The sequence below is a fragment of the Amphiprion ocellaris genome, chromosome 3 (genome assembly GCF_022539595.1).
Source record: "Amphiprion ocellaris isolate individual 3 ecotype Okinawa chromosome 3, ASM2253959v1, whole genome shotgun sequence".
NCBI lineage: Eukaryota > Metazoa > Chordata > Actinopteri > Pomacentridae > Amphiprion > Amphiprion ocellaris.
The window spans coordinates 39,422,316-39,443,853 of record NC_072768.1 but is presented as its reverse complement, the minus strand read 5'-3'; the positions used below and the strand labels follow the sequence as shown (position 1 = coordinate 39,443,853).

The window sequence follows — 21,538 nt, the reverse complement described above, 5'->3', positions numbered from 1 at the left end:
GGTTAAACTTGGAGTCATTTAAAGCATATTTTGATTAGTTTTGGAAAAGTTTCAAGTAATTTTAGACAAGTTTTAAATAATTTTTAACATCCTTTGACAACATCCTTTGACTGATTTTGGAAAGTTTCAAGTCACTTTGAACAAATTTTGAAGAATTTTAGACAAATTTCAATAACTTTTCTACAAGTTTTGAGTCATTTTAGACGTTTCTGCATCATTTTGATCAAGTTTGAGTGCATGAAGACTTTTGTGTTCACTCTTACGGAACATTTGGTGAGTTTTGTTCACTGTTCAGACATTTTACAGTTTTTAGGTCAATTGGAACAAATTTTCAGTCATTATGGATAAATTTTGATTCACTTTGAATGAGTTTAGAGTCTTTCTGAACATGCTTCAATTAATTTTGGTAGAGTTTGAAAGCATTGTGGATAAATTTTGAGTTATTTTGAATATATTTCAATTAGTTTTGGATAAATTTCAAGTCATTTTAAACAGCTTTTAAATCATTTTTACATCTCGCTCTCAAACACACATATTACTCCATATATGCAGATAAAACTGAACCAAACCAACTTACAACATACACAGACTAAATGGAATAACCAGAGCTATTAATCTGTAAAGCTCTGGTTGGTTCTGCAGACTTTGACCTGGTCACTGAACTAAAACTAAACTCTTTTCTCTTTTAGTTTTCAGCTGGAATTCTTTATTTGTGAACTGTGATGGAGTTTGGCGTGAATTCATAACTCACAGCAGACAGACCTGATTTATAATTACTGCTGCTCTCAGTCTCCTCCTTCATTCCTCAGCTGCTTTTTGTTCTTGTAGAACGTCTGATTATTCCAGAGTCGACTTTCCTCCTGGCTGGAATGAAAGAATGTGATTGTAGATTAACAGGGAGGATGAGAGGAAACCTGCTGCAATCATTAACCGGCCATCCTGATGCAGCTCTGGAGTTCAAACTCAGCCTGATTCCTCCTACAGGCTCCTCCTCTGATCACACCACCAGACTAATTTATCCAGTAAAACTACAGCAGGTCACTTAGGACCAGGTTTTAGTACAGCCCACTTGATTTACAACAGAGTTAACGACATTTTGACAACAAAATGTGACGCAAAATCTGAAAAATTGCATAAAAATAGTAAAAAAAAAAAGGACTCAAATTTCCAACTTTCAATGCGAAAACTTCAAAAAAGTTGCACAAAATTGAACAGAAATGTGAATTAGGTTTATTTGGAGCCAATAAATTAATCGACATAATGTGACCAGATGGAGGCGCTCTGGGATACATGACTGTAATTAACAGAGTAGAAGAAGATAGAAAGAAAACTGCTAAATATATTGAAGAAGAAGAAACTTAAGAAGCTTAACTTTTCTTTACCTAAAAGAGAAAAACAGAGAGAAGAAGAAGGAATTATTTTCAGTTGACAAAATTGTAATTCTTCCTTCATGTTAGCAAACATCTAAAACACCATCATGTGATGTAAAATCAGAAAAACTGCATAAAAATAGTAATATGTTTTCTTCCTCTTATCCGGGGTCGGGTCGTGGAGGCAGCAGATGAAGCAGGTCATTCCAGATGTTCCTCCTCCCAGCAACACTTTCCAGCTCTTCCTGGTGGATCCTGAGGCGTTCCCAGGCCAGATGAGATATATAATCCCTCCAGAGGGTTCTGGGTCTACCCCGGGGTCTCCTCCCAGGAGGACATGTTCAGAAAACCTCCAAAGGAAGTCTCCCTGGAGGATCTGAATCAGATGTCCAAACCACCTCAGCTGGTTCCTTTAGAGGTGAAGGAGTCAGCAGCTCTACTCTGAGCTCCCTCTGGATGTCTGAGCTTCTCCCCCTATCTCTAAGGCTGAACCCAGACACCCTACAGAGGAAGCTCATTTCAGACTCTTGTATCCAGGATCTCATTCTCTGGGTCACTACCCAGAGCTCATGACCATAGGTGAGGGTTGGAACATAGATGGATGGTAAACTGAGATCTTTTGCACAAATTTTGAGTCATTTTTGAAGCATTGTGGACTAATTTTGTGTCGTTCTGCAAATGTTCAGTCAGTTTGGATAATTTTTGGGTAATTTTAGGTGAATTCTGACTCATTTTGGACAATTTTCTAGTCATTTTCAACAAGTTTTATGTCAGCTTGGATCTTTTCTCATCATTTTGGATCACTTTTGTGTCTTTGGAATCGTTTTTGAGTCATTTAGGACAAATTTAATTTCATTCTGGTTCTCACCTGGATGGATGTAAAACTCATATGGTGTCAGTTTTTAACAGAACTCAGATGTATTTCCATCCAGATTTATCACTTTTTAATGGACTTTTTCCATCATTTCTGAGCCTCAGAACTTCATCAGTCCAGCAGATAGAACCAGGACATTTAGGAGGAGAAACATCTGAGTTCTGGTAAAAATAAATAAATCATAGTCTTTTTTATTAAACAGGTTTTTTGTCATTATGGACACGTTTTGACTTATTCTGGTCTGATTTCGAGTCATTTTTGACAGATTTGATTAATTTCTGCTCAATTTTGTCATTTCTGACAATTTTGTTTTATTTCAATAAATTTTTTTTTGTCATTTTGGACAATTTGAGTGATTTTCAACAATTATTGATTCAGTTTGAATTTTTTTTAGTACTTTTGAAACAATTTCTGTACAATTTTGGGCTATTTTGTGGAGACATTTGAGACAATTTTCAAGTTATTTTGAACAATATTATTCATTTGTTGTGTTATTTAAACACCCAGGGTGCCTGAAAATGTATATGAATATTTTCAGGCAATTTCAGTAATTTTCAGCAATTTGTGAGTAATTTAGAATAATTTTTGTATTTTTTTTTTGTCATTTTCAACAAGTATTGAGTAATTCTGAATAATATTTTGTGTTAAAACAATAGATTATCAGGATTTAATGTGAAATGTTTCTTGTTATAATAATCTTTACTGCTGCTGCCTCTAAAAGTCGGTGTTTGTGTGTTTAAAAAAAAAAGCTTCCTTAGACGAGAAAGTGGCCACAAAAGAGCTCATCTGCTCCAAAAAAAGCCGCCTGACCCAGTTTCAGAGGCATTTAAAACAAAACGAACACGAACATAACTGAGACTGTCTCAGGTTTGTAGCTCTGATTGATTTAATAAAAGTTCCTGCTGAGATTTAAGGTAATTAAACACGATGAGTGTAGTTTTAATAACCTGAACCTACTAAATAAATAAGATGTTAGCGTTAAAAACATTGATATTTTATTAGACAACAAAAAGAGTCAGTGTGAAGCATTAGTGGGTCAGTTGAGTAAAAAAAGAGTAAAAAGTTCCATGTTTGTGTTTGTAAACTAGTGATGCTCAGTCTGATCTATAAACCAGCAGAACCTCACTGAGCTGCAGATGAATCAGTTTTCACATTTTAAGGGAAACTTTTAGTGCATTTAATCCGTCACTTGTTCCAGCGTTCCTTCTTCAGATCAGCTTTGACTCTCTGGAGTTCCTGAACGGGACGCTGGTCTGATGTCTGGACGACAACTCTCTGCAAGAAGAACAGGAGATCAATCTTCAGCAGTTCTGGACAATTTTCAAGTCATTTTAAACTAAATTTCAGGTCCTTTTGAACATTTTTTTTGAATGATTTGGGGAGATGCAGAGTCATTTTGTAAGATTTTCGTCATTTTTTGGGGACAAATTTTAACAATTTTGTGGCAATTTAGTGTAATTTTAGACACCTTTTGTCATTCTGAACAAACTTTTGAGCCCTTTTTGACAAATATTGAGAAACTTGAGACGTTTTTGAGAACTTTAATGACATTTTGAGACATTTTTGATGAATTTAAACACATCTGAGCTGTGGTAAAAAGTGACACCAGATCAGTTTTACATCCATCCAGGTGTCTCAGTCTAAAGACAATCAAAATATGATACATTTTGGACAATTTTCAAGTCATTTTGGGCAAAATTTCAGGTCCTTTTTGGTGTAATTTGAAGAAGTTTTAAAGGACTGTTGGCCAGTTTTTTTGTAGAGCAATTTTTTAAAACAATTTTGGACAACTTAAGTTTTATTTTGAAGTTTTTATGTGATTTTGGATGACTTTACTGTCACTTGGAATAAGTCAGTAACTGTGAACAGAACAAGTTACAGCAAAATAACTCATTTTTGACTAATTTTCTTTCATTGTGGATGGATTTCCATCTGATTTTGAACAAATGTTGAGTCCACTTGGACAACGTTTGACTATGTACTTCTTTACACCTTTGGGTAATTTTGGATAATTGTGTATCATTTGAAGAAGTTTATATAATTGTGGATGATTTACATGTTATTATTAACAATGGTGAGTAATTTTGGACAAATCTTTATGTGATTTTGGACGACTTTCCTGCCATTTGGATTAAGTTTTTAAAGTAACTGTTACATTTTTTTGAATAATTCTCTCTAAAGTTGGAGAAAACTTTAAAAAGTGCATTCTGGGTAAACTTTCAAGCCTCATATTAACGTGTGGTAGATGATAGATAATATACAATCTCTAGCGAACAAAATGCGGCTGTAAACTCTCACGTACCACATCAGGAATCTAACCTGTTTAGAATCCGGACCAAAGATTTGGAAAATTCTGCAACCAACAAGAAACAGCATCTCAGAAAGTAATGCTAGCTGCACTGCTAAAGGGTAAATATCCCTGAATTTGTGCTGCACAAGATGCCATTTAACTTTCTACATTTTTTTTAACCTTTAGATAGACACATTAGCATCAGTTAGCGTTATAAATACAACTACGCACAGGAAAAGTGCTGCTGGAATTCATCAATAAACACAATTATTTCATATTTAGCAGGACGGAGACACGAATCTTAAACACTGGACGTGACGTAGATGAAACCGCAGCAGATCTTCAGGTTCAGGATGCTATGAATCCAGAAAAATGACAGTTTTTAAAAAAATACATTTTGCAAAAGGTTCGATTTCATTGGACTGGACTCGATAAACTCCGGTACGCTGATGACAGTCTACTGTTCATGAGTCATTTTCAAAGGTTTGTGTCATTTTTGGGTGAATTTTTAAGAATTCTGGGACAATTTAGATTCACTTTGGACATCTTTTGTCATGTTGAACAATTTTTTGAGCTATTTTTGATAAATACTGAGAAATTTGAGTATTTTATAGGTGGAACTTCAGCAGCACCTATAAAATGTGTATTTTTATAGGTGTGGTCAGAGCAATACTCACACTGGAGTCACATAGAAACTGATGGATTCAGTTTTTTTCTGCATGGCAAATCAAGTTTTTATCATTCACTTCAGAAGTTCTGACCACCACACACACATAACCTGTTTTTAAAAATGTAACCTTTAATTGTTTATTGTTTATTTTACCGTTACGCACTAAAAGATTGACTGTTTTACATTGCAAATCATAGTAATAATAAAGATGTTCTATTTTACTAATTGTAAAAACTAAATCTGGAATGGTTGCTCCAAGTTCTGCTTTTTTAAGTGCTGATATTAAAATCACATCAGAGTCACATCACATGATGAGTCAGAAATAATATTGTTGACTCGTAACCGTCCTGCTGCATCCATCAACATCAGTCTGTGGTTTTGTGTTTATTTACAGAGAAAGTAGGTCAATTAAGTCCTGCAATTTTATCTACTTATCTTCACATTTAGAATCCTTATAAATCTCTGGATTGGTTGAGTTGTTGGTTTCAGAAGCATTTCCTCCCCACAGCTCCTCTCAAACTCCAACATTCACATTCTCAGCAGCTCAGATGACATTTTTGCTCATCTGCCAAAACCAGACGCCTCAGAAAAAGTTCTGGATTCTAAATAAACCACAAACATTTGTGGACACACCCTGCAGAGACACAACCGGCTCTGGAATCACGTAACGTACGAACATCCTGACAATGTGTGGGGATCTAAACTGATGAAAGCAGTGAAATGCTTCTAATGCCACCTGTTCTTTCCTGGTTTGAGCTTCCAGTTCGCTTCTGAAGGGACTTTAAAGTTTTCAAACACAGTTTCTGAGCAGAAAACAGCCATAATTTCCATTCTTACATGTGATAGAAATGCTTAAATGTTGTCTAAAAGCTGAATTTCCGAACCAAGTCTGTCCATTTCACCTCTGAGTAAACATTTTCCAAATATTACACATGTATGTTATAGTAAAAGAGGTGCAAAACAACCAGAAAAACACAGAACAACCGCAAACAGACAAAAAATGTCCACAACAGGACACAAAACCACCAGAAATACACACAAAACAACTGCAAAAAGGACACCTAACAATGCAAAGTGACACAAAAAGGTCAGGACGAGTCACAAAGCAACAACAAAAAGAAACAAAACAACTGTAAAGAGATGCAAAATAACCACAAACAGACGCAAAACACCAACAACTAGACACATAAACACAAAGAGAGACAAAACAACTGACAAAAGATGAAAACCCCCAAAGTGACGCAAAATAACTACAATAAGTCACAAAACCATCAGGAATAGATGTAAAATGACCACAAAGAGACACAAAAAAACCACAAATAGACGTAAGATGACTACATCCAGTCAGCTGATCTGGTAAAACTCTGCTCTTCTGCTCCTTAGCTGCATGTGGTTGGAGACACAACCCAGCTAACAACACAGCTAACAACACAGCTAACAACGCAGCTAACAACAGAGCTAATGCTAAACATCCATTCAGAGCCAGAGGACTCCAGTAGGGACGTCCATCAGTCCCAGTCTGGACGTCCATCAGTCCTCTAGTCCCAGTCTGGACGTCCATCAGTCCTCCAGTCCCAGTCTGGACGTCCATCAGTCCTCCAGTCCCAGTCTGGACATCCATCAGTCCAAGTCTGGACGTCTACAGTCCATCAGTCCCAGTCTAGACGTCCATCAGTCCTCCAGTCCCAGTCTAGACGTCCTTCAATCCCAGTCTGGACATCCATCAGTCCTTCAGTCCTAGTCTGGACGTCTACAGTCCATCAGTCCCAGTCTGGACGTCCATCAGTCCTCCAGTCCCAGTCTGGACGTCCATCAGTCCTCCAGTCCCAGTCTGGACATCCATCAGTCCAAGTCTGGACGTCTACAGTCCATCAGTCCCAGTCTAGACGTCCATCAGTCCTCCAGTCCCAGTCTAGACGTCCTTCAATCCCAGTCTGGACATCCATCAGTCCTTCAGTCCTAGTCTGGACGTCTACAGTCCATCAGTCCCAGTCTAGACGTCCATCAGTCCTCCAGTCCCAGTCTAGACGTCCTTCAGTCCCAGTCTGGACGTCCATCAGTCCTCTAGTCCCAGTCTGGACGATCATCATTCCCAGTCTGGACATCCATCAGTCCCAGTCTGGACATCTACAGTCCATCAGTCCCAGTCTAGACATCCATCAGTCCATCAGTCCCAGTCTAGACGTCCATCAGTCCTCCAGTCCCAGTCTAGACATCCTTCAATCCCAGTCTGGACGCCCTTCAATCCCAGTCTGGACATCCATCAGTCCTTCAGTCCTAGTCTGGACATCTACAGTCCATCAGTCCCAGTCTAGACGTCCATCAGTCCTCCAGTCCCAGTCTAGATGTCCTTCAGTCCCAGTCTGGACGTCCATCCGTCCTCCAGTCCCAGTCTGGACGTCTACAGTCCTCCAGTCCCAGTCTGGACGTCTACAGTCCATCAGTCCCAGTCTAGATGTCCTTCAATCCCAGTCTGGACGTCCATCAGTCCTCCAGTCCCAGCCTGGACGTCTACAGTCCTCCAGTCCCAGTCTGGACGTCTACAGTCCATCAGTCCCAGTCTGGACGTCTACAGTCCATCAGTCCCAGTCTGGACGTCTACAGTCCATCAGTCCCAGTCTGTCCTCTGTGTTGCTGCTGATCATTGACTCTTTAAAGCTTCGTCCAGCTCAGTCTTTAGAGACATTTAAACGTTTGTCGGGCCTCCTGCTATTCAGCTCGCAGCCTCTAAATGAACTCCAATAATCTCTTTAGAAGCCCAGAAAGTCTCTGGAGACTCTGATCCAAGATGAAAACATATGGCTGGAACAAAAAGGAGCAGTTGGAGGATAAAACACCTCCTGCTGGCCACACACAGCCTGTATTAAAGCAGACCTGCATGGGTAATGAAGCAGGAGTAGACGAGGAAACCAAACTCCATCTCACTCCGCTAAAGCATGAAGACAGCACTTAGATGAAAAACTAACCTAGATGGAATCTGACTTAACTGCATGTTTGGTTCAGTTCACACGGCGTCAAGAAGAGAAGCTTCAGTTCTATATGGTCTCAAAAAGAGTTTTAATAAGAGCGTTAAATCTGGCAGAGCTGAAGCAACAGTCTTTCAATCCTTTACCGAGAATTACGGAAGATATTGATCCTGTAGCCACGTTTAGACATGACTGTCAAGAGAGCTTGGAGCTGAAATGCCTGAAAAATAAAAAATAAAACAAAGAAAATGCAAATTAGGCTTGTTTCCATTAACTGGTTTGGTCAGAATTTGATGCTAAAGGCTACCAGCCGTTAGCCAGCTGCTAAGAATCCTCGAAGAAGAAAAAAACTAATCAAACATTGTCCATCTACGAGAAATACAATCAAGAATTCTTACTTTTTAATGTCATGTTTCCTGGAGTCCGGAGACAAAAAAAAAAAAAAAAAAAGCAAAGAAACACCTAAAAAGTCACCTGTTATCTCTGATAAATCTCATTAACTTGGTTTAAAAGGTCAAAAACCACTTTCAGCCTGTTAGCCTGTCTGCTAAATAGTTGTTTTTTCTTTGAACTTTGCTGTTTCTGATGTTAGAGTCTCAAAAGTTGGTGAAATGTCGACCAAAGATTGTATTTTAGTAGAAATATGGATCCATCCATAGATATACACTTACAGGAAATTTATGGAGATACAATACCAATTCGGTTAGAATATTTTGCACTTTTATTCCATGTTCAAGACCCAATAATCATTAATAATTGTAATTTTTGACAATTTTGCATAATTTTAGACCATCTTTATCTTATTTTAAACAAATTTCAAGTCTTTTTCGACAAGTTTGAAGTAATTTTGGACACATTTGGTTATTACAAAGTTGAAAACTGGAACCTTGTCTGTTCAAACTTTAACACATCAGATTCTACCTAAAAAGTTGATGAAATGTGGACCAAAGACTGTATTTTAGTAGAAATATGGATCCATACATAGATATACACTTACAGGAACTTTCTGAGAACACAGTGCCAGTCTGGTTTGAAAATTTGCACTTTTTTCCCCCAATTTTAAGATCCAGTAACTTCTCATTCTTGTCATTTTTGTACAATTTTTAGATCATATTTTGGTCAACTGAGTCATTTTCAAGTTGAATCAATAAATCAAAAAAATTGGAACCTTGTCCAGCCACATTTGCCACATATGAACTTCTACTGATGTCAAGTCTCGCACAATTTAAGAAAGTTAATACGGGTAATTAGAAATAACTTTGATTGTGGAGAAAAGTGTAATTTCTGTCTAACTCGGTGTAGTTTGTTGGTTTGTGAGAAGTTTTTATTACTGAGAAAGACTGAATGTGAACCCAACCTGCTGTGCTTGAACTAAAAAACTCTCTAGGTTACATGGGTCCATCTCAATTATCCTTATATTTAGTGCCGAACTTGTACAATTACACAACCAGCTTCATGCTAATCTACAAAAACAGCAGCCAACAGAAACCAACGGGCCTTTAAACAGTCAGATCCTCCTGTTTACAGATATTTCCCTCTGATTTCTGTCTGGATAACATTCGATAAGAAACTTAAACCAGGGACGTGGTTCAGTTTTACATCCACTGATGTTAAAGCTCCTATCAGCTGTGCATCTATGAAAACATCCCCTAAACCTGAGGAAACAAAGCTGCCGTTCACCTCTGTCTGGACGTGTTGAGGCACGATGGTCCTCCCATCGTCACGCCTCAACACGCCACCTTCCCTCCAAACATGTTTGTGGTCATTGAGACCAAGTAGTTCAGTTTTTGCTCCATCTGACCACAACTTTCCTCCAGAAGCCTTTTCTTCAGTTGTGACTGAATCTGAGGTTCAGACGCCAGCTGCCGTCACCAATGGCAACCACACAGGAGAAGTTAAAAGGCCACTAAGGAAATTTGATTAATACAACTTTCGACATCACAAAAACACTCGTTTATCTTGTTTTATCTCATTTTTTTTGTACGTTTTGAGTCTTGTTTTTCTCACTTTACGTATCATTTCTTTTATTGTAGGTCAACATATGTCTGGTTTTTCTCATTTTTTTGTTTTGGAGCATTATACGTCTGTTTTTAATCATCTCTGTCTAGTTTTTCTTGTTTTGTGCAAACCGTTTTCATTTTGTTTGTTTTTTTTTCTTGTCTTGCATCTAATTTTTCTCATTTTGTGTCAGATTTTGTAAAAGATTTTAAATAATCCTTCTTTACTCACAAAAAGAACACAAAAGACGCCCTGTGCTAACCAGCGACTCTCAGCAGAAACAGCTGAGTAACTGGACTCAGGGTTTCTGGCTGAGTCACGCTGAAGGAAATGGTTTTACTGGTGCAGCAGAGTTTCTCCAGTTTCCGTCGTCTCTTCACTCTGTAATTGAATTTAAATTATGCATCACATACGTCTGCTGGAGCTCAGTGGAGATTATCTGCTCAGGTTGGTGTGTGTTCGTATTAATACACAAATAATCCTCATATTAGTGTGTATTCTGCTCATTTTTGCTACCTTATTTGTCCTGATTGTCAGATAAGAAACAGAAACCTGAGCTGAGATCACCTGACTGCTGTTAGCTGTATTACTGTACCAACACACAAGGCTTCACCTGACTGTGTTACTGAACCACTTTAATCTAATTTATTCCCACCCTGCTGCAGAATGAGCCCAACTTGACACCCGTCTAAATGTTTTAGCAGCTCCATTGTGGCGTCTTCTGAGCGGAAACTGCATTAAGTCGGCAGTTTGGTGTGACGGAGCTTCACAGTGTTGATAATCCGGTCGGGGTCTTTCAGCTGTATGCTATTTAACACATAAAATAACAAGCTGTATATCTGAAAATAGTACATGTGACTCTAAAAGAAGGCAAAATTATTACAAAGAAGGACAAAACAACCGCAGAAACACAAAATTATGACAGAGGAACAAAACAACTACAAAGATACAAAAACAACCAGAAAAAGAAACAAAACAACCACAAAGAGACACAAAACAATTAGAAAGAGACACAACTACAAAGATACAAAAACAACCAGAAAAAGAAACAAAACAACCACAAAGAGACACAAAACAATTACAAAGAGACACAAAACAACCGCAAAGAGACACAAAACAACTGCAAAGAGATGCAAAACAACAATAAAGACACATAAAAAAATTGCAGACACCCACCACAAACAGACACAAAACTACTGAAAAATGACACAAAACAACTGCAAAGACACAAAACAACCACAAAGATTCACAAAATTATGACAGACACAAAACTACCACAAAAAGACACAAAACAACCAAAAAGAGATTCAAAACTACAACAGACACTAAACAACTGCAAAGAGATGCAAAACAATAAAGACACATTAAACAACTGCAGAGACACAAGTCCACCACAAACAGACACGAAACAACTGAAAAAAGACGCAAAACAACAACAGACGTAAAAAATCGTCTGCAGATATTTGACTGAAAACTCAAACAGCTGTGCAAAAAAAAAAGACCGCAATAGCTTGTAGCCGAACGCAGTCACTGTCAGATCAACTTTTTTGCAGATGACATACATTTATACGTCACCAATGTTGCTAAGGACTGTAGACTCGTCCCTTAGAAAACACTACAGATCTGTGGACTTCTAAACAACCTAAAGGATATATCAGATATATACAAAACGTGCACATTAGAGCCCTCATGCACTTTACAATCCATCCTGTGATGAGTGGAGATGTACCTCAAAGTCCACGAATCTATAAGAGAGAAAAGCTCACATTTCTCACTAACTGAAATGACTAAATTAATAATCTATTAACCAAAGTCTCTATTAATCAACATATTTATTTAGTACCATACAAGGCAGTTGTTCCTTAGACATTAATATATTGTTTTAACACTAATATTAGTAACAGAATATGGAAAATTAAATATTTAAGACTATACATACTATGATTTTACCATAGACATCTACACCATATCAGGTGTACCTAAACTATTGTTAAATAAAACTGAACATATTTCAAACACATATGACAGGTGGAATAAAGAGTCTGAAGATGTTCTGGGGGTTTGACGTGCAGAATATCTCCGTTTCTTTGATGGCACCACAAGAACAACCTACTGAAGGTTTCTGATGTTCTGTCAGAGCTTCACCACCGTCTCCGTCCTCTTATTTACCCAACATACGTCCAGTTAACAACTCAAGCAGAGACAAAAGCCTCGTTGATATAAAACCGACCTTTATAGCTCCGTCTCCCTCATCCTGTCCTCAGCAGGTGTTCACAGATATCAGATACTATCAGGATACGGGCTTTAGGAAGTACTGGAAGTTACTAAACAACTCTGGCATGACAGTTGATCTAAAACAAGGGAAATGGAGATGAGGGTAGATGAAGATCGACTTCCACCTTCAGGTCTGTGAAAATCTCAGTCAGTCAAAAGAGCTTTAGCAGCTCTTTAAGTTAGCAGCATACGACAAATGAGAACAAAATCATTACAAAAAAGTGATTGCATTCAATAAGAACTACTTGCATTGTACAGAATACAACAAAAGTAGCTTATTTTACAAGGGGTATATAGAAATAGTTCACGATGGGGGGAGTGTAGCAAGTTTGCTTCCACCTGTTTTACATTTTCCACCTTTACAGCAACCAGATATTATTCTCAATCTTACATAAACTTTTCTGTCTTTTCCCACTTATTCTACTCTTAGAAGGCATTTCTTGTGCAGTTTTTGTGGTTAAAGAAGGATTCTTTATTGGTAAATGCTTTTTCCTTTTCAAATAATTGAAATATTTTCTGGATTTTCCAAGTTTTTGGATAATCTTTCTGTATTTGAGCCTCTTTCATTTGACTGTTTTCATCATCGTGATCATTGTTAATATCAGCTTGCAGTTCTGCTCCACTTAACCTTTGCTGTCGGTACTGCCACCAAGATGAATAAAGATGTCAGAAAAAACACTCTAGAGCCATGCTAGCAACTTTGTGGTGTTGTACATTGGTGCACTGAGCTAAACGCTAACATTAGCTTAGCAGACGTAAGGTTTAGCATCTTGTTTTACACTGTTAATCTGTGTTGGACGAATCAAAATGTTGAACTGGTGAACTAAAACGAAGCAAACCGAACACCAGAATAAATAATCTGTTTAAAATATTCAAAGCTTAGGGTTAACTTGTTAATTTTGTCCAGAACTTTGGACTTTACATCACAAACATCTTTAGCATATGGACCTTTCCATCCTTCAGAGTTTGCAGATAGAAATTCTGCATTAATTTAGGCTTCACGATGTCACATTAACTGGGAGATCAGGAGATGTGATGGAGCTACATGACTGACCTTGTTTTGGCTGCAGATTTTGGCAAAGTGAACGTACAGGATGTTCTTTCTGCTTAAGATTTCCGCCTTAGAGTGAACGTCAGACTCAGATGTGAACAAAGTTGGTGAGATCATTAAGTGTTCTATTCAGGCAGTTAATTTTAGACTGAAAACAAACTTCTAAAATAATTCATGCAAAAATCGTCTTACTTTAAAATGCTACAGTGCTATAGTGATGCATTGAGCTAAACGCTAACATTAGCTTAGCAGACGTAATGTTTCGCTCTTGTTAATCTGTGTTGGACGAATCAAAATGTTGAACTGTTTCGCTAAAAGGAAGCAAACCGAATACCAGAATAAAGAATCTGCATTAAATATTCAAAGCGTTTCCGCAGGATCTGTTTTTCTCACATGTAAACATGTTGCACCTGAAAATCGCTGCTTGGTGGGCGGATCACTAGAGGTCCACTAAAGGCACTTTTCCTCTAGTACCTACTTGACTCGATCTAGGTTGTTTTCCATTACAGTTGACTACCACCTCATCGTGGGTGGAGTCATCATAGCACGGTGGCCTGAAAGTCCCTTAACTTAATTTGTGTGCGACACAAACGCAACACAACAATAGAGGACATGGAGGCCACGGTATACCTGCTGCTGGGTTTATGGCTTTTTTTATTTTTTGCCAAGTTCCGTGAAGAGCAATGCACACCGTCACTGTTGCCAGTTTTTAAAAAAAATTGGCGGGTTTGGTTATCGTGAAGGAGTCACTCGTGTGTCGTCCCTTCCTGTCCAATACGTCATCGGCTCGACTCAGCTTGCTTGGAACCCTAGCTGAGTAGGTACTAAAATAGTACCAGGCACTACGTCCTAATGGAAAACCTCACAAACCGAGTAGAGTCGAGTTGAGCAGGTGCTGGTGGAAAAGCATCACTAGTACCTACTCAGCTGGGGTTCCAAGCGAGCTGAGTCGAGTTGCTAATGTGACGTCTACATAGTGCAGGTCACTGATTGGACAGGGAGTGACGACACACCAGAGCGACTCCTTCAGGAAAACCAAACCTGCCATTTTTAAAAAAAAAATGGAAACAGTTATGGTGCGCCTTGCTCTTCACGGAACTTGGCAAAATTTGAATACAGTTACCAGATATGTACTGCCTCCACGTCCTCTATTGTTGTGTTGTGTTTGTGTCGCACACAAATGGCGTTAAGGGACTTCCGGGCCACCGTGCTACGACAACTCCACCCACGATCAGGTGGTACTCAACTGTAATGGAAAACAACCTAAACCAAGTCGAGTCAAATCAAGTTGGTGATAGTGGAAAAGCGCCACAAGGGGTCACATGACTGCCCTTCAGACCTTCAGTCCGGTAGAAACATCGGACCAACATGGCGGCTTGGTCACAAACTTTCTCATTTATTACAAAAACAGTTCAGCAAAAAGTATTTCTAAAAGCATTTGAGGTGAGAAATAAGCTGCTGAATCTGTCCTGGTTTTAGTTCAATGACAGCTGGTTTAGACGTTTGATTAAAGTTTCGCGATGCGTCGGATTTCCGTTCGCTGCATCGAATATGCATTAAGTAGAAGTTAAGTCTACTTTATGCAAATGAGTTGAGTGGAGATGCACTGGACCGCGGCTTGAAACACGCCACAATGGAACCAGCATTCAATGCGTTTCACATAGACAATGAATGAGATCCACATATCCTGTGTTAGCTTTGTCCAGAACTTTGGACTTTACATCACAAACATCTTTAGCATATGGATTTTGGTTCCATCCCTCAGAGCTTGCAGATAGAACTTCCTCACTAATTAAAGCTTGATGCTGCCATTAAATGGGAGACCTGCAGATGCGATGGAGCTACACGAATGACCTTGATTTGGCTGCAGATGTCAGTAAAGTGAACCTACGACTGACTTTGACTGGGATATTTCCCATCAGTGAGTCTGCAGATGTTGTCAAGCTTCACGCTGCTGCTGTTCAGTAATATAACTCCTGTTTCGTACGTTGACGGATGATCGCTGCTGCTTTCTGAAGCCTCGTCGAAGGAATCCGAGGTGTCCTATAGGCCGAGACGTGCGGTCAAAGCCGCTAAGTGAACTCTATCCTGTATGGAACCTTTCATCAAACCCTCCAGAATGTGGCGTCGCTGCAATTCAACGCTCACAAATGAGAAATGTGAGTCTGTGACAAATAAATCCTGAGGTTTGAATGGATGTCTTTGCACAAAACACCGTCCTTCCCCATGCACCAGAGGACTTAGACTTCACATTGTCCCTTTATCCCGTTTCCATTCCCTTTTATACTTTTAACCTTGAAGGTTTTTAGCATGACAGTCATTAACTTTAACCTTTTCCATTCACTGCGGTCGCCAACATTCAAGCCGAACCCTTTCACTGCGATCGTAGATAAGCAACAACCCATGACATGTTTCTTGGCTTAATCTCAACACCTATGTTTCCTCCATTTTTCAGTCGGGAATGACAGTTTCCTTTGTGACACTGGAGGGAAAACAATTTAAGCTCTGTGTATCCGATTTATTACTTCCCTTCAGTGGAGGAACGGGAGGAGGGGGGGAAGCCTTTTTCATTCAGCTCTAAGAAAAACAGCGAGGTGTGGTCGGTTCACGGTTCATTCACTTTTACATTTGTACCTGTTGGCTTTTGTTCGCCTCTCTGGGTAAACAACAAGGCGTGGACCGAAGCTGCCATTCACTTACAGTGTGCTGCCTCCAGGATGACCCCCTCTCAGCGAAAATTTCACCCCGGAACACCGTTTAAAGCAGCTTTTACTGTAATTATTATTAATAACAACATAACGGTGTGTTGGCAGTAGTCGGATGTAAATTTAAGAAGAAATTCTCAGATTGAAACAGAAATGAAAGGCATAAAATGACCACAGAATGATGAATTATTGGTGGAGCGACAGCTTAACAAGAGATTATTTTGGTTTTGCACGAGTTAAATTAGATAAAAACGTCTGAAACTGCATTGCATTTACACTACAAACTATGAGCACAGCTAAAAGGGAAATCAAAGGAGAATTCTGGTAAATTAATATGACTGTTGTGTCATGCTAACCTTGCAATCATTGAATCTTTTGTAGAGATTCAGGGAAACAGCGTTTAGCAGTGGCACTTAGCATTATAATTGCAACAATGGCAGAAGAACAACTCCCTTTTTTATTTTGATTGTATTGTTTTGTTTTTTTATGCTGACATGATAGCTTTTATTTATGAATTAACTTTATATAAAGTGCACTAAACAGAACTATATCAGCTGATAATTTTGCATATTTTAGTGGTGATTTTGCATCTTTTAAAATAAGATAATCCTTTATAGCTCCGCACGTCAGGGGAAATTCACATAGCTACAGCAGCAACAGCTCTTACAGCAATAAACTTATGTACAATATTGATGATAATAATAATAATAATAATAATAATATGTACAAGGATGAAAAAAGAACAAATACAGCACACTGTAAACAACAACAATACAAAATAAATGTAAAAGTGCAAAGATGCAGCAGCGCAAACTTTATTCTGGTTGAGATGACAATGATGTAAGTCCGGTTTATGTAAACATCAGTGATGCTGAGTTTAGTGGTGATTTGGCATCTTTTTGTACTTGTGAGCCTCATCAGCCCAAATTAATTCTAAATCAACACAAAAAGCTTGTATTATCAGTATTTTAAATCATTATAACTTGGCTATTTTCTACAGAAATGCTGAGAACAGACTGGGAACAGAGCAGCTGGACATATTCACATAAGTTCTGAAAGTAGAGCACAGCAGCTTGTAATTTCAGTGCTTTTAGTGGTGATTTTTAATCTTTTTGTGGCAATTTTGCACCTTTTCTAGTCATTTTTGCACCTTTCAGTGGTGATTTTGTGTCGTTTTAACCCTTGTGTCGTCCTGTGGGTCAAAATTGGCCCGGTTTAAAGTTTGAAAATGATGTCCACATTTTCAACATTTTTGGGAAATCTTTGAACATTTTTAGGTGGAAAAAAAGAAATGTTAAAAATGTTTCTTAAGAACATTCACAAAAAAATCAACCAAAATCCAGCGAATTTCGCTGGATTTTGGTTGATTTTTATGTAAATGTTCTTAAAGAAAATATTAGAAGTTTTACTGATATATGTGGAATCACTTTAGATATTTTTAGGATTTTTTAGAAGATTTTTACTCATTTTTTGACAATATTTACAAGAATTTTCTTGCCAAATTTGGAGGATTTCTTTAAAATAAAACTTTCAAGGGAAACTTTTAAGGAATTATTGGAATTTTCTTCCTGAAGGTTTTGCAAATTTTCAGAAATTTGGGGAATTTTTTTGCTGAATTTTGGGATTTTTTCAGACAAAGAATCTATATCTTTTGGTGCCTGTGAATGAAGACAACAGGAGGGTTCACCAGTGCAAGATTTCTGAATAAAGTTCAGTTTTACTTTTATAGAAACCGGTTTCAGATCTAGTTTCTCTGTGCTGGTTAACCAAGTCAGCTGTTTGGTTCGACAAATAGGAAGCTTGTTTAACTTCCTTTAAACTTGTTTCTTTACATATATAATGGTAGTTTGGGAATAATTCGACAGAAGTTTCCCTTTTTTATATTACATAAAAAACAAACACACAACAAAAAAGGACCAAAGTATTGAAATTTTCTCATATTTGGGTCAGTTTGGTTTTCGTGCTTCCCGTTATTCAGCATGACTGAGTATCATCAACTACCAGCTGCTGCTTTCTTTATTCCTTTGTGTTTACAGGAAGTCAAGTCTATAATCACGTCTGTCTCACTGCTAATTTAACGATATCAGAACGCGGTAGTATTTGTTCACACTGTCCTGAAAAGCTGTTGTGTAATAAACAGACTCAACCAAAGTATTTTCTGGAAACTGTCTCAACTTGTCTGTTGGTCGTTTGACAACAACAACAGCAGTGATGGAGTCACGCTCAGCTGGCAGCTTCAATAATGACAGACGATCGCTGTTATTCCCGTGTATCTGTTTATTTATTGATTCACATTCCAGCAGATCTCTGACACCACCTTTAATCATTAATGACTCCAGATTTCCCAGCGTTGCCCGGCTGCTGCTCTGTGTTTAATCTGCTTTAACCGTGTGAAAGGTGACGGTCTGAAGGTCTCACACCAGAGAAACAGAAAGAAAAGACACCCGATCTTCACAGACTCTCTCTAAGAAAGTGTCAGACCTGAAGCCTGATTAGCAAAGGTGAATTTACTGTTTAAACTGGGGCTGAACTTCAAAGAGACTTGATGTCAACCTGCCGTACTTCCCACAAAGGCGGCTGTAAACTTTGCACTCTTCACCTCCATCATAAAGAAAGAAGAAGTCACACAAAACAGCCTGTTAATGGAATTAGTGGTGCGATTTAGCGTTAGCTCCCTGCAGAATACAAATAGTTCTTTTGGGTTATTATTTCGTGGCTACACCAAAGACTTTGTTGAGATGGGTATGTTTTCTATTTCTAAAAATTATGTGAATATGTGCAGCTGCTCTGCTCCCAGTCTGTTCTCAGCATTTAAAATACTGACAATACAAGCTTTTTATGTTGATTGTGAATTATTAGGCTCACAAAGTACAAAAATGCAAAATCACCACAAAAAGATGCAAAATCACCATTAAAAGACAAAAAAAAATCACCACTAAATGATGTAAAATCACCATAAAAAGATGCAAAATCAGCAGATACAAAATCACCACAAAACTGACCCTCAATGATGCAAAATCACAACAAAATGACACAAAATTACCATAAAAAGAAAAAAAAATCACCACAAAAAGATGCAGAATCACCACAAAGACACAAAATCACCACAAAAATCACCATTAAATAATACAAAATCACCACAAAATGGTGCAAAATCATCACTGAATGATGCAAAATCACCACAAAGACATGCAAAATCACCACAAAAAGGTGCAACATCTCGTCAAAAAGAGGCAAAATCACCAAAAAGACGCAAAATCACCACAAAAAGACACAAATTCATGACAAAAAGATGCAAAATTACCACAAAAAGATGCAAAATCACCACTAAATGATGCAAAATCACAACAAAAAGATGCAAAATTGCCACGAAATGATGCAAAATCACCACATAATCATCACAAACGATGCAAAATTACTACTGAACGGTGCAATAATCATCATAAAGATGCAAAATCACAACAAAATGGTGCAAAATCATCACTAAATGATGCAAAATCACCACAAAAAGATGCAAAATCACCACAAAAAGATGCAAAATCACCACAAAAAGACAGGAAATCACCACAACAAATCAGCACAAAAAGATGAAAAATTGTCAGAAAAGACAAAACCACCTCTACAGGACCGTATCTGCAACATGTTATTGTCAGTCTATTATTGTTTTTTCATGTTAAACTGTTTTAACGGTGACTGAAGTCGTTGTCGGTGTGATTTTTCCACGGTGACTGAGGTCGTTGTCTGTGTGATTTTTCCACGGTGACTGAGGCCGTTGTCTGTGTGATTTTTCCACGGTGACTGAGGCCGTTGTCTGTGTGATTTTTCCACGGTGACTGAGGTCGTTGTCGGTGTGATTTTTCCACGGTGACTGAAGTCGTTGTCGGTGTGATTTTTCCACGGTGACTGAGGCCGTTGTCTGTGTGATTTTTCCACGGTGACTGAGGCCGTTGTCTGTGTGATTTTTCCACGGTGACTGAGGCCGTTGTCGGTGTGATTTTTCCACGGTGACTGAAGTCGTTGTCTGTGTGATTTTTCCACGGTGACTGAGGTCGTTGTCGGTGTGATTTTTCCACGGTGACTGAAGTCGTTGTCGGTGTGATTTTTCCACGGTGACTGAGGTCGTTGTCGGTGTGATTTTTCCACGGTGACTGAAGTCGTTGTCGGTGTGATTTTTCCACGGTGACTGAGGCCGTTGTCTGTGTGATTTTTCCACGGTGACTGAGGCCGTTGTCGGTGTGATTTTTCCACGGTGACTGAAGTCGTTGTCTGTGTGATTTTTCCACGGTGACTGAGGTCGTTGTCTGTGTGATTTTTCCACGGTGACTGAAGTCGTTGTCTGTGTGATTTTTCCACGGTGACTGAGGCCGTTGTCTGTGTGATTTTTCCACGGTGACTGAGGTCGTTGTCTGTGTGATTTTTCCACGGTGACTGAGGTCGTTGTCGGTGTGATTTTTCCACGGTGACTGAGGTCGTTGTCTGTGTGATTTTTCCACGGTGACTGAGGTCGTTGTCTGTGTGATTTTTCCACGGTGACTGAAGTCGTTGTCTGTGTGATTTTTCCACGGTGACTGAGGCCGTTGTCTGTGTGATTTTTCCACGGTGACTGAGGTCGTTGTCGGTGTGATTTTTCCACGGTGACTGAGGTCGTTGTCTGTGTGATTTTTCCACGGTGACTGAAGTCGTTGTCTGTGTGATTTTTCCACGGTGACTGAGGTCGTTGTCTGTGTGATTTTTCCACGGTGACTGAGGTCGTTGTCTGTGTGATTTTTCCACGGTGACTGAGGTCGTTGTCTGTGTGATTTTTCCACGGTGACTGAGGCCGTTGTCGGTGTGATTTTTCCACGGTGACTGAGGTCGTTGTCTGTGTGATTTTTCCACGGTGACTGAGGTCGTTGTCTGTGTGATTTTTCCACGGTGACTGAGGTCGTTGTCTGTGTGATTTTTCCACGGTGACTGAGGTCGTTGTCTGTGTGATTTTTCCACGGTGACTGAGTCGTTGTCGGTGTGATTTTTCCACGGTGACTGAGGTCGTTGTCGGTGTGATTTTTCCACGGTGACTGAAGTCGTTGTCTGTGTGATTTTTCCACGGTGACTGAGGTCGTTGTCTGTGTGATTTTTCCACGGTGACTGAAGTCGTTGTCTGTGTGATTTTTCCACGGTGACTGAAGTCGTTGTCTGTGTGATTTTTCCACGGTGACTGAAGTCGTTGTCTGTGTGATTTTTCCACGGTGACTGAAGTCGTTGTCTGTGTGATTTTTCCACGGTGACTGAAGTCGTTGTCTGTGTGATTTTTCCACGGTGACTGAAGTCGTTGTCTGTGTGATTTTTCCACGGTGACTG

At 38.9% G+C, this 21,538-nt stretch overlaps 1 protein-coding gene across 1 annotated transcript in view; it reads right to left on the bottom strand.

Moving 5' to 3' along the window:
* Nucleotides 1-3,107: 3,107 nt before the first annotated feature.
* The window catches only part of si:ch211-266k8.4 (TBC1 domain family member 10B), a 102,983-nt gene continuing 84,552 nt past the window's right edge, over nucleotides 3,108-21,538 (bottom strand). The window contains exon 15 of the mRNA XM_055007224.1: nucleotides 3,108-3,519. Coding sequence (XP_054863199.1) covers nucleotides 3,453-3,519 — 67 coding nt within the window. The 3' untranslated portion in view covers nucleotides 3,108-3,452. The remainder of the gene's footprint in view (nucleotides 3,520-21,538) is intronic.